The sequence below is a fragment of the Acartia tonsa genome, chromosome 1 (assembly GCF_053477335.1).
Source record: "Acartia tonsa isolate MP-2025a chromosome 1, ASM5347733v1, whole genome shotgun sequence".
Taxonomy (NCBI): Eukaryota; Metazoa; Arthropoda; class Copepoda; order Calanoida; family Acartiidae; genus Acartia; species Acartia tonsa.
The window spans coordinates 40,883,758-40,896,573 of NC_137260.1; the positions used below are offsets into that span (position 1 = coordinate 40,883,758).

The following is a 12,816-nucleotide window of genomic DNA, read 5'->3' on the forward strand; positions in this document are numbered from 1 at the left end:
CATTCTCCTCCCCAAATGTCAAATGTTGCCTGTAAAATTTTTAGAGGGCCAAATATTTTTATTCGATAGGTCAATTTTTAAGCATAAAGGGGCCCAAAATGGTGCCGAAATTAAAATAATTGAAAGGGTATCCAATAAATTTAGATGGGGTGTTATAATCATATGATCAAGGGGGGGGAGCATTTTCATTTATATTCTTAGCTTCTGAGTGGGGCGCCCCTAACCCTGCGGGACTTATACCTGCGGACCGGCGCCCTAATCCTTTGGGTTACTCTATTTCGTTTCTTTTGTATCAGAATTTGAGATAGAGTGTCCAAATTATTTGATAATGGCGGGAGTTTGGAGATATTTTCTCTCCAAGACTGGGATGGTGCACTGAATCTCAATATTTTGTAGGGTAAAATTATTGGGCAAAATAGACAATGTTTGGCCATTTTATTATTATGATGTGGCAACATTGTTAAAAAATCCTCCATATTTGTTTTTATCTCACATTTCTGTTTGTTTATTATTCATCAATTAATAAGAAAGGAAATATGTTAAAACTAAAATAATGAAGTTTTTCAACGATTCTGAGGGTCTCTCCAAGACCCTAATGGACATAAAGCTAACTGCCGAGCTTTGTGGCTTTGAAAATACTGAAAACGAGGAAGAAGAAATAATTCAGGTCTGTTTAAATTGTTTTAAAAATGTTCTTTGTATGTTAGTTGAAGAAAAATACAGTTACATAAATACTTTTTTTTATGGGAAGACTTGTTTATTTTTATTTTTATATGAAGAAATCTTAATACTTATAGTTAAAGAAGATATGTCAGAGGTAAAAGACATTATTCACTAATATTTGATTAAAAAGAATTATTAATGCTTGGATTTGAATTAGTCACGTACTCGGCCCAAAAATGTATATTTACTTTATTTTGGATGTGATCTTTGGTTAATTTTATATTATTAAACCATTACCTATGCATTTTCAACTGTATGATATCAAGTAAATTTTAAATAAAAGGCGACAAAAGTTGAAATTTTTATTTCATATTGTTGTGAGAATTTTTGAATAATTGATATGAGTTTTGGGAAGCTACAGCTATAATATAATATAAATATATACTCCGACGAGCCCCGTTTAGGGCCATAAAGGAGGTGCTAACATAAAAGTCAAGCTTCTTTCAGGTGTTTGTCAATCTTTACTTTGAATTGAGCCAGGCTGGTAGAAGATTTTATTTCGCTTGGGAGATTGTTCCAGCCTCTTACTGCTCTAGAACTAAAAGAGTTTTTGCCAATCTCTGTTCTGCGGAAAGGTAGATTTAAGTTCAAATCTGGGTTAGGTACAGATGAGCGGGTTGAAACTCTGTTGGGGTTTGATCTTGTGAACCAGACTTCCGGATTAACATTGCTTAAGTTGTTTAAAATCTTGTAAGTTTCAATCATGTCTGCTCTAAATCTTCTTTGTGATAGAGTTTGAAGATTTAAATGCTTCAACTTTTCTTCATAGGTGCCATTAAGTCCAGAAATCATATTAACAGCTCTCCTTTGAACCTTCTCCAGAAGTTCACAGTCACCTGCTTGCCAAGGGGACCAGGCAGGTGTGGCATACTCCAAGTGTACTCTGACATGTCTCTTATAGAGATCAAGAAAAACTTTCTTATCCCTATAGTGAAAAGTTCTTGAAATTTGGGACAGAATACCATTTGCAGTTCTTGATGCTTTGATGCACTGTTCACTAGGTTTGCCTGATTTATTAACAAGAACACCAATATCCTTTTCTGAGTCCACTTTCTCCAGTATCTTGTTGTACATTTGGTATTGATACTCTTTGTTGTTTCTGCCATAGTGCAGGACTTTACATTTCTCCACGTTGAACTCCATTCCCCACTCTTTGGCCCATACACACAGAGCATTTAGTTGGGATTGAAGAAGATCCCTGTCAGCTTCTGATTTAACAGGGTGGCCAAGTTTGGTATCGTCAGCGAATTTACTGAGGAACTTGACTTTGTCAGCTGATAAGTCAATATCATTTATGTATATCAGGAACAGGATAGGGCCTAAAACTGAGCCCTGTGGGACACCTGAAATCACAATACACCAATCGCTTTCCACACCATTAAGGACAACACGTTGTTTTCTGTCTGTAAGCCATGCTTTAATCCATTCATACACTTTCCCTGTGATGTTTAAAGATTTAACTTTGGCGAGAAGCTTTGAAATGGGCACTTTGTCAAATGCCTTTGAAAAATCTAGGTAGATAACATCAACAGGTGTATTTGAGTCTAAACAGTTTGATATTTTCTCACAAAATTCAAGCAAGTTTGTAGTGCATGAACGACCTTAAATAAAACCATGTTGTGATGGCAAAATTAATTCAAAATTTTCCAGATGTTCCACAAGTTTGTCTTTTATCAGAGATTCTAAAATTTTGCCTGGAACACTTGTTTGGTTGACTGGTCTGTAGTTTGAAGGTTCTCGTTTACTGCCTTTTTTATAAATAGGTGTAACATTTCCTATTAACCAATCAGCAGGCACATCACTTGATTGTAGAGACTTGTTGTAGATTATTGTCAAAGGTTCGATTAGTTCATCTTGGAATGACTGCAATATATAGCTTGTAACTTTATCTGGGCCACATGAATGTTTTTTCTTCCAGTTAATAACTTTATTTTTCACCATTTCCTTTGAAATTCTAAAATTTTCAAAAGGTTCTACATTTGGCTTTGAAGGAATTTCCTCACAGTTAGAATTGTCTCTAGTGAAAACACTGGAAAAATGTGAGTTAAGGATTTTGGCAATATTTGAATTGTCATTTATAATTTTGCCATTAACCAAGAGTGGTCCAACACCAGTTTTTTGTTTAGTTTTGCTACGAACATATGAATTGAAGGTTTTTTGATTACAGTCTTTTGAAATTTTCTTCTCAAACTTTCTCTTGCTGTTTCTCACTGCTTTTTTACACTTTTTTTCAATAGACTTATAAATTCTATAGTTCTCATCTGTTCTATTTTCACAAAATTCAGCAAATCTTCTTCTTTTCTGTCTGGATAGTCTGATGACATTTCTGGTCATCCACACAGGGCGTGATGTTGTTCTTCTTTTAATTTTGGGCACAAATCTCTCAATACCTTCATGTATAACATCTTTGAATAGGTTATATCCATCATTAGCACCTAGATTAGATACATCAGCAACTAAATTAGCATTAGTAAAGTGATTAGAAAGACCAACTAAATCAGCTTTGTTCCAATTTAAAATATAATCACATTGTTCATTATTGTCATATGAGGTTAAAACATCAATGCTTAAAATACAATGGTCACTATTAGATAAATTACCAAGGTTTTCAATATTTAAAATACAGTCAGGTTTATTGGTTAAAACAAGGTCTAAAACATTTCCCTTTTTATGGGTTGGAAAATTTACAAGTTGATGAAGAAATTTTTGATTTAAAATGTCAGTAAACAGAGCATATTTTGAAGAATTACTACTATAAGTATTCCAATTGATTTCTGGCATGTTTAAGTCGCCAATAAAAAGATTAAAATCATTATCATTACTATTTTCAATAACATTACAAAGTTTAATCAAGTTTTCATGTGTGGAGTTGGGTGAGCGATAAATAAGATTTACAGTAAAAATGTTGTTGTCAGAATCATCAATTACATTAAATGTACAATATTGGTTAAAATCATATTTATTGTCAATAGGTAAAACATGTAGGCCATTTCTTACATATACAAGAAGGCCACCTCCAATGCCAAATTGTGTATCACAGCGGTCATAACGTAAATTAGGTTCAAGATAATAATTACGATCCATTCAAGTTTCAAGTTGCAAATATTTAGAAGTCTATAATTTGTCGTCAATTTAGATTGCCAACATGAATAACTAATATTTATTGGTCAGTTCTTTAACCCAGTAGGTGGGGAGTACATAAGATAAAGGGGCTAATCATATAGGGGATCATATTTTAACAAGCTACAAGTTTCACTATATCATAGAACATGAAAATCTGGTGTACCATCCAAGTAATGATATACATCCATTATTTTTTTTAGATATTCCCGGCCCATGACGTGTTATCTGAGCGTCTGCGGAAGAGCTGCTACTATGGCAAGTTGCCACCAACTGACCGACCCAGCCTGGCCTTGACACAGCTAGCCGTCGAACAGTTCAGCATGGTCGGGCTACACAAGCTTTCTAGGCTTGATGTTGCCAGGTAAAACAGAAAATTATTTCCAGTATGGCTTTGAAACATATTAATATCTTGTCCTCAGCCATACTGAAAAAATATGTACACCGTTGTATTTCAGACAAATACAATTTCTCATAAATTTTAAAATAATAATCATTAAACCTAAACCAATTGTATCCCGGGCCTTAGGACTCTCTGGGCTAACACAACTGGTTTATTCTTACAATTTTTCATTATAATATTTGCAGAAAGCTGTCTAAAATACGATGCGATAAAAAAATAGGATATTCAGTTTGTCTTAATTTTGGTCTGACTTTTATGAAATGGCAATCAAGAATGCATTTTATAGCTGCTCTTTTAAAAAAATCTTCAATTATCATGACAGGGAAAATCAATAAATATTTTGAATATTTTTTCCAAGCTAATATTAATGGTTATTTAAATTACAATTAAACAGTTTATCATGGAATGTTGTTGCTTATAAATAGAATTGTCTCAAAAGAAAAGAAGGATTCAAACAAAATTTTCCATATTTAAACTAATTGTAGAGCTGCTGATATGTCACGCGAGGCCTGTGCCAGTCCCACATCTCTGGTATTTGCCCTCATCTACCTGGACCGACTACGCCGCAACAGCCCCGACTTCCTGCAGAACATCTCCTCTGCCGACCTGTTCCTGGTGTCGATGATGGTGGCCAGCAAGTTCTTGTACGACGACGGAGAGGAGGACGAAGTGTTCAACGACGAATGGGCCAAGTCTGGACAGATGGACGTCAAGGATTTTAATCGACTTGAGGTTGAATTTTTAGCGGCTATTGACTGGAAGGTGAACGTGTCGACGACGGATTTTGAAAGTGCCTTAGAACGCATTGAAAAGGAGATTGCTTACAGGGAGTTTAGCCGGCGCGACTGGGCTACATACTCGGACCTTGAGGTTTTGTCAAGATCCGAGGGTGTTATTGGATTGTGGAAGTTTTTGGCGGATACAGCCGTACGCGTGACTACTGTTTGTATGGCTGCTTATGCCGCTAGCCTGTTTACCCTACTTGGATCTACTGCCTTGCTCAATCAAACCCCATTCGGTCCTAACGGTGTTGTTGATTCCTACAAGTCTTTGACCAACCGGCGGGATAGCACAGAATTGTCTCTTAATTCAGTTCCTGAACTGTTTTCAACCTCACAGTCGGAAAATGCTTCGTCTACTGATCTTTCTGAGCTGTTGACTCTGAAGAATGGCAAACTAGTTCCAAGGTCTGAATTAAACGTATCACCTGCTGAACTTCTGACAGCCTCCCTTCTGGTAGCATCAATCAAATCTGGCGATAAACAATTTTCTTCTGACACGCTTTGGATGCTCGATAATGGTGAAAGAGAAGGCGGAGGCAGTTGGGGCAATGAAACCAATATCACACAGGAAGATTCATCTGAACGGCTGGTAACTGTACCTGACTGGCTGTTGGACAAAACATCCTTCATCCATCACGCCACAGATTCCACAAGGTTGACTGCTGACGAATCGCCGCCGCCAGATATTACAGAAAAATCAAACCTTTTTGTTGGTATTCTAGACAAAATATTTGGATTACCTTCATCAACCCATATGCCAAGCCGACCACCTGCCCGTGATATGAATGGTTCTTTTGGAAGTATGACTGACCATAATTATGACCAGAGGCCTATGGACCACGACCAGCGAGTACCTGATCTGCATTCTGCTCCTCATTCACAATGGCTGCTACCTGATATTGAAGGTGGGTTCAGCATGTTAGCGAAACATGATTCTTTTATTTGTCATTTCATTGTCTTTACATTTTTAATAAGTTTGCTTTCATTCTGTTTTATTTTTCTTATAGTTGTTGTCTTACTTGTTAATTCTGTAAAAATTGCAAAGTCAGTTATTTTATGTGTCCAGATTTATAATAAGCAAATTCAGCAAAATTAGAATTATGAAAGTGAACATTAATATGAAGTTTAATATTAAAATTGCGCTATAAAAAGGATAAGACGTAACGTATTTTTTTATAATTGCAAGTTTAAAGCCTTGCATAACAATAGTATCTAGAGTGTTTTTTTCTCAAGCAAAATAACCGTGAAACGTTTCTCAAAATATCACATTAGCACTGAATTTAAGAAGAAAAGGTTTTTTTTTAAGTGCAATAGGTACACTTCGTTTGTCTGACTAACGGGTTGTTCTTTTCTTTTCAATGTTGTCAGTTTAGAATTAATTAAAAAATAATTAGAGAGGGCGGGAACATTGGACTGTTTATTACACTAGTCCCTAAAGTTACATAATAACGTGTCTTATTAGTTGGCTTAACAACTTTAGGGACTTTGATTAAACTTTAATTGGTTGGTTCATTAAGTTGAGTGTCAAACCGTTTAACATTAATTGTAATGTACATAAGAGGTTATTTTGTGTATCATCATTAGGGGATGTACAATTTATCGGCCATTGTTTTATCCCTTTAGATCCCTGTACTAAATCACCAACCATTTTTTAACAATTTTTGTTTTTGTAGAAGAAGAGTACAACGAGTTAGAGAAGCAAGTTCGAGCCCTGTCCCTGGACTGGACCAACTCTGTCTGGAAAGACCTGAAGGCCACCCCGCAGCTCATGAAGAACCGGCAACATGACCATCGGCATCAACCTGAACATCGGCAGCAACCTTTGGCCCAATGTCCCCTGCGGAAGCTGATGAACGGCGAATTTTACCAACGGCAGCATGCAAGTTTTATGGATGCCATGGCAATTTCTGTTCTTTGATATTATTGTCAAAACCAAGGCAGGGACGTCGTGAATTCTAAATAAAATAATTGAACAAATCTGACAATAATAAACAAGTTTTAAGTTTAAGAAATTATAGTTTTGGGTTATCCTTTACTAATTCAAACAAATGCCTTACTCAACAATAAGTTTTGTTCTTCTATATTTTTAGAATTCTGATCCCATACTTGGTAAAAATAAGAAAAAATACATTGTAACATTTCTCTAGCTATTCAAAAAAAGTGATAAACAAGAGCAGCAATTATATAGAAATAGCATCGTTTTATCATAGTTCAAATCTGTTTAATTGTTGTTCGATAAATACCCATAACAAATAAAAAAAAAAGTTATAAAACCCTAATTATAAAAAGTATAAAAAAAAGTTTCAAAACCCAAGAAAAAAAAGTATTTTTGTATTAATTTTTAGATGTATCAAATATATTCACATTATTATCGACCTAATCATCATATGCAAAAGCAAGTAAAAGAGGCGGGACTTATGTAGAGGGAGTGAGGGGACAATTGGCTGTCTATTGCACTAGTCCCCAAAGTTTTACAACAACACTTTCTTATGCGATTTAATTTCCACAACAACTTTGAGGGATTTGTATTGAATTTTAATTGTTTGGTTCATTAAGTTGAGTGTCCATACTTTTCAACCAATAATTTTAATGTACAGAGTGGTAATTATGTTAATTATTATTGGGGGTGAACATCAATTTTTCGGCCATTGTCTTATCCCTGAAGATCCCTGATAACTACAATAACCCCGCCATTCTTCTTGCAAAAATAAATATTATATGTACTAATCAATTTATTTACATTACATAGTCATTCTTAATGTCATTGAAAAAACATCAAATACCGGGGGTGTATTTTCTGCACAAGATGAATTTTTTTCCCTGCTGCAAAAAAAATTTTAATTTCCTCCCCTACCCTAGTTAAGATTGAAATTCTCATATTCTATGTATCTTTTTGTTGATTTTTCAATTAGTTTCTCATATGTATCTTTCAATTTTTGTCTGGATAAGAGTATCAGCTGATATTTTCAGTACACTAAATTTTTCCATCTCCCCATCTTTCCCATTAGATTTAGCTGGGGTTCCAATGCAGAATATACACCTCTGATCAAATCACACACAATTTGTTTTAAAAGTCTCAAATAGTATAATTTTTCGATCTTTAATTTCACCCAAAAGAGGCATTACTTTATTTAAAATCCACAAAATTTTGGAAGACTTCGATAAATAAAATTGTTTAATCAATGTGCCAATATTTTAAAAAGTAAAAAATTGTTTTTTAAGTTTATTTTAAAAACGCAAAAGGAATTAATTGTTGATTTTATTTTTGTTTTGTTGAAATAGATATATTGGACAAACTATATTTTGTATCTTCGATTATTTTAGGTGGAGCTTATTATCATGGCTCGGCAGCCGCGTGTAAGCCTCAGTCGTATTATAATTTTAAGTTCAGCTGTATGTCTAAATCTGTTCCTTAACAGACAATCCACCTCTCAAGATAATTTATTTTTGACACACTAGTGGGTTAAGATTTGAGGCTTATTCGTGGCTGCCGAGCCCTGCTCTTTATCCCTTTACTAGCGGCTTCGCCCCTAGCCTCTAGAGGCTTTGCCCCAAGTGTGAAAAAAAACGAAGTTGAAATTCGTAAAAGGACCAGGGAAATCTTCTGGAAAAAAAGGACCAAGGAAATCTTCTGCAAAAAAAAGGACCAGGGAAATCTTCTGCAAAAAAAGGACCAAGGAAATTTTCTTCAAAAAAAAGGACCAGGGAAATCTTCTGCAAAAAAAAAATGGGGGGATTTTTTGGTTTTTAGGGAGGTTGGGGGTGTCTCACCCCCCAAGAAAATAGCCTAAAACCACCACAGGACCAGTAGGTATATACCCTGAAGAGTAGAATCCAATCGGTTCAGTGGTTACCGAGATCTTAAGCTTCAGACGGACGGACATACATCATTCTACTTTGTATTAATTTATAGATAACTTGATTCTTTACGCGTGTCTGTTAAATTTAAGTCGATTCCATAGATTAAGGGTTATTACCCCCTCCCTTTAAAGGCAGATTTTATGACGTCAGTTTGATTAAATCGGACCATTAAGAACACAGTGTGCACATTTGAAAAGAAAGGGCAGTTCTTTCTTCATTTCATCCACATTATAAGTCAGCTGAAATTATTGGACTTCTTTAAATAAAGCTATTTTTAGGAAAATTAAATATTATCGCTAAAAACGCGCGTATTATTGGAATGAATCATATGATACGTGACTCTCATTGCGGTAACAGAAATTCCTTTTTAATCTGGGCGGATTTTTGTGTCTTATAGCTCATCTATTGTAATAAATCTATTGTGTTTTTAAATTAGATTATCTCGGATTTTCATTTTTACCTGTCCAGAGACAAACTGAAGGCCTGCAGCACCTGAACCTGGAGGCCAAAACAAATGTTTTGGGTGATAACATTACTCCTTGCTCTTACCATGTATGTCATTGTCGAGTATCTGAGATAATATCAGTACACTGCATGATTTTTATGCCTGATCGAAAAAGTATTTTTTGGGAAAAAGTAAGAGAAATCAGTGGTTCTATATTTACCTTTTAAAGTAAAAGAATCTGTATGACATTTTGTGAATCTGCCATTTTTCCTCGGATTTATATTTTTCTTTCTTGTAGTAAAATTTAAAGACGATTTATTGAGATAGTACTTGAAACGAAAGAACTATTTTGTTAAATTTATTTTTAAAAGACTTAAGTTTTCATGAAAACTTTTTCCACAAATTACGTCTTTAAGTCCCATCTATGCATTGATGGAAAATAATAAGTTGCGCCTTGAATGATCACTATTAGTGTAAATTTCGGGAATTTGTGCTTACCCTCAAAGTGGTTGCTAAGCACTGCCCCCCACCCTGTCTGCCTTTATGGGGTAGGGTGGTTTTCTATACCTAACCCTAATACTGGGCTTATATTCTGGTTTAGTGATTAACTGACACTTTGAGCGAAACCGTCCACAAATCTAACATAACTCCAATAGTTGAAGTTTTTGATATCCTTAGTTAATACACGGTTGGACGGAGACTAAACCATTACTCACCCTCCCTCCCAATACTTTTCATTTTACCCCCCCCCCCCCCCCTCCAATTTAGAATTTACCCCTACCCTGGGGGTGCCCCAACCATAGGCGTCCAAAGGGGGGGGGTAATGGGGCGATTACCCCCCCCATTTAAAATTTACCCCTACCCTGGGGGTGCCGTAGGCACCCCCAACCATTTAAGAGGGGGTATTTACCCCCCCCCCCCAAACAATTTTGGGGGGGTAAATCGGGAAATCGGGAAAATCTCTAACAAAAAAAAATTTTGCGCGCTTCGCGCGCATTTTTAATACAAAATTTTTAATAAAATTTAACTTACCCCCCCCAAAAATTTTACCCCGGGGGTAAATTTTGGGGGGGGTAAACAAATTTTGGCGTTATCCTCTTAGAAAATTTTTTTTCAATTTTTTTCAATTTTTTTTTCATTTTACCCCCCCCAAAACCGAATTACCCCCCACTTAAAAAATTTTACCCCCCCCCAAAATAAAAAGCTTGGACGCCCCTGGCCCCAACCATTTAGGAGGGGTTACAAATAAAAAAGTTTGGACGCCCCTGGTGACTGCCCTATATAATTATTGAAAAAATGAATATAGAATATACGTGGATATTATGACAGAGGCAAAATTTAGGTTGCTAACATAGGCATCACTTATTGGTCAGTTCGTTCATCCAGTGGGGTCGGAAGGGGGCCATCGTTAATTTAGCCAGTTACAAGTTTCACTTTATTAGAGTCATGATAAACTGGTGTAAGATCCAAGTTATAAAATTTAAAATGCAAACCAATAGGAATAACAAAGAAAGAGTGATAACAAATGTCTTTGTTTGAATTTAATATTTATTACATATTAGTAACTAAGTAAGTAATAAAAAGATTACCAACTAAAGTAAAATAGTTCAGTTTTATTTATGTGAAGTATAGTTATTTATTTCATCGTATTATAGACAGCTTTCTGCGGATATTAAAATGTGATATTTTAGTATGGCTGAGAACCGAACCTTATCCAGCGGATATTAATCGGTTTCGAAGCCTTTCGAAGAAAATAGTACATGAATTAATCATATCATATGATTAAGATTTTAAAGGTTATATTGAAACATGTATCTTATTACTCATAAGAATTATATTTTATATACAAAATTTCAAAAAAAGATATAACAAAAAATTCCTTTATAGCGAAGCAAATAAATAAAATAGTGAGGTAGGGTACGTATGACTGTTAATTACACTGGCATCCAAAGTTCTTAAAAATATATTTTCCTATTTGTTGGCATAAAATCGTAAAGGTTCTTTTATCAAATATTGATTTGTTGGTTCAAACTAGAAATCAGTAAACTTTTCAATAAGCACTTATAATAGAATTGCATAAATTCATCGTCTATTGTCATATCACCTCAGATCCATAGAAATAATAGCATTAAAATCAAATATACTAATCAAGAATATCATATGAGATGTACAGTAAGTTTTTTTAGTGAATGATTTTTGGCCTGAGAAATTTCGAAATAAAAGTCAGACCCTGTCTCATATTGTTGCCGTCTAAAAAAAGTAATCCATATATCTATAATACAAAGTAGCTTGATGTCTGTCCGTCTGTCTGAAGCTTAAGATCTCGGTAACCACTGAACTCTTCACTTCAGAAAACTCTTCAGGGAATATACCTACTGGTCCTGTGGTGGTTTTAAGCTATTCTTTCCTTGGGAAGGGGGGGGGGCAGCCCCTAGGGGCTAGGGGCGAAGCTGATAGTATACTTTAAAGCATCGTTTTGATGGACAAAGTAAGTTTTATAATACTAGCGGCTACGCCCCTAAAGGCCTCTAGTGGCACTTTAGATGTTTTTGTTTGTTAAAGTCTCTAAGTTACTTCTTTATGTTACGTTGAAGTCTCCCATATATTTTTAAAAATTTCGATTTTTTGTCATTTCTCTTGGGAGGGTGGTTATACCCTCCCCCAAATTAGTTATAAACCTTCCCAGAACCCATGAGAATCTACCCTCTTAAGGAGAACCCAATCGGTTCGGAGGTTAGCGAGATCCTTCGGTACAGACACACAGACAAACAAACATCCTGTTACTTTAGTATAAGGATACATAGAGTAATGCGAATTAACCTGGTCTAAAAAATTGAATAATTCTATCCCAAATAGCAGCCAAAAAAAGTATATAGTCTCCGCTGCACCAAACTCTTCAGATGGACAACTTTAAATTTGAAATTACAGAGAAGCTTCGCTACTGAAGTTGCCATTACAGTTTGAATCATTCAAAAATTAAATTAATATTTTTTAGCTTAACCTGGGTCTTATCTTCGATTGTTTGCTGTATGACTTATGACAATAAAAACAATTAGTTTGATTTGGTCATAAAATTCACCCTCCCTAGAAATAAAATAGTTATTAATGGCATCGTATCATAGACAGCTTTCCGCGGATATTAAAATGAAAAATTGTAATACTAAAACATCAGTATGGCTTCGAAACTGATTAATATCCGCTGGATTAAAACCAGTTCTCAGCCATACTGAAAAAATATGTACTGCATCACATTACAGACAATTTTCCAGAATAATTAAAATGAAAATCATAAAATAAATGCCAGTTTTGTTTGCCCGGGCCTTCATTCCCTCGGGTCTAATAAAACTTTTCTCTAATCTTAGAATTTTCATTTTAATTATTTCAGGGATAAGCTAACAAAACTGGATTTTATTTTCATATCTTCGTCAAGCTGTCTATAACACGATGGGATAAATGACTATTTCAAGGTTCATTTTAAGTTT

General features: G+C 35.0%; 1 protein-coding gene across 2 annotated transcripts; it reads left to right on the plus strand.

The window, feature by feature from the left end:
• Positions 1 to 381: 381 nt before the first annotated feature.
• LOC145319564 (uncharacterized) lies at positions 382 to 8,327 on the plus strand. 2 transcript variants are annotated; one of them, XR_013879946.1, is made up of 5 exons: positions 382 to 667; positions 4,047 to 4,207; positions 4,732 to 5,933; positions 6,702 to 7,816; positions 8,060 to 8,327. XR_013879946.1 is itself a non-coding variant. In XM_080161773.1 (5 exons), exons 1-4 carry the CDS (start codon positions 554 to 556, stop codon positions 6,944 to 6,946), a joined length of 1,722 nt encoding a protein of 573 aa, XP_080017899.1. In that variant the 5' UTR covers positions 431 to 553; the 3' UTR covers positions 6,947 to 6,965; positions 7,149 to 7,423. The 2 variants fall into 2 exon arrangements, 1 of the variants encoding a protein (XP_080017899.1); XM_080161773.1 differs by lacking the exon at positions 8,060 to 8,327 and having other exon boundaries at positions 431 to 667; positions 6,702 to 6,965; positions 7,149 to 7,423.
• The last annotated feature ends 4,489 nt before the right edge of the window (positions 8,328 to 12,816 follow it).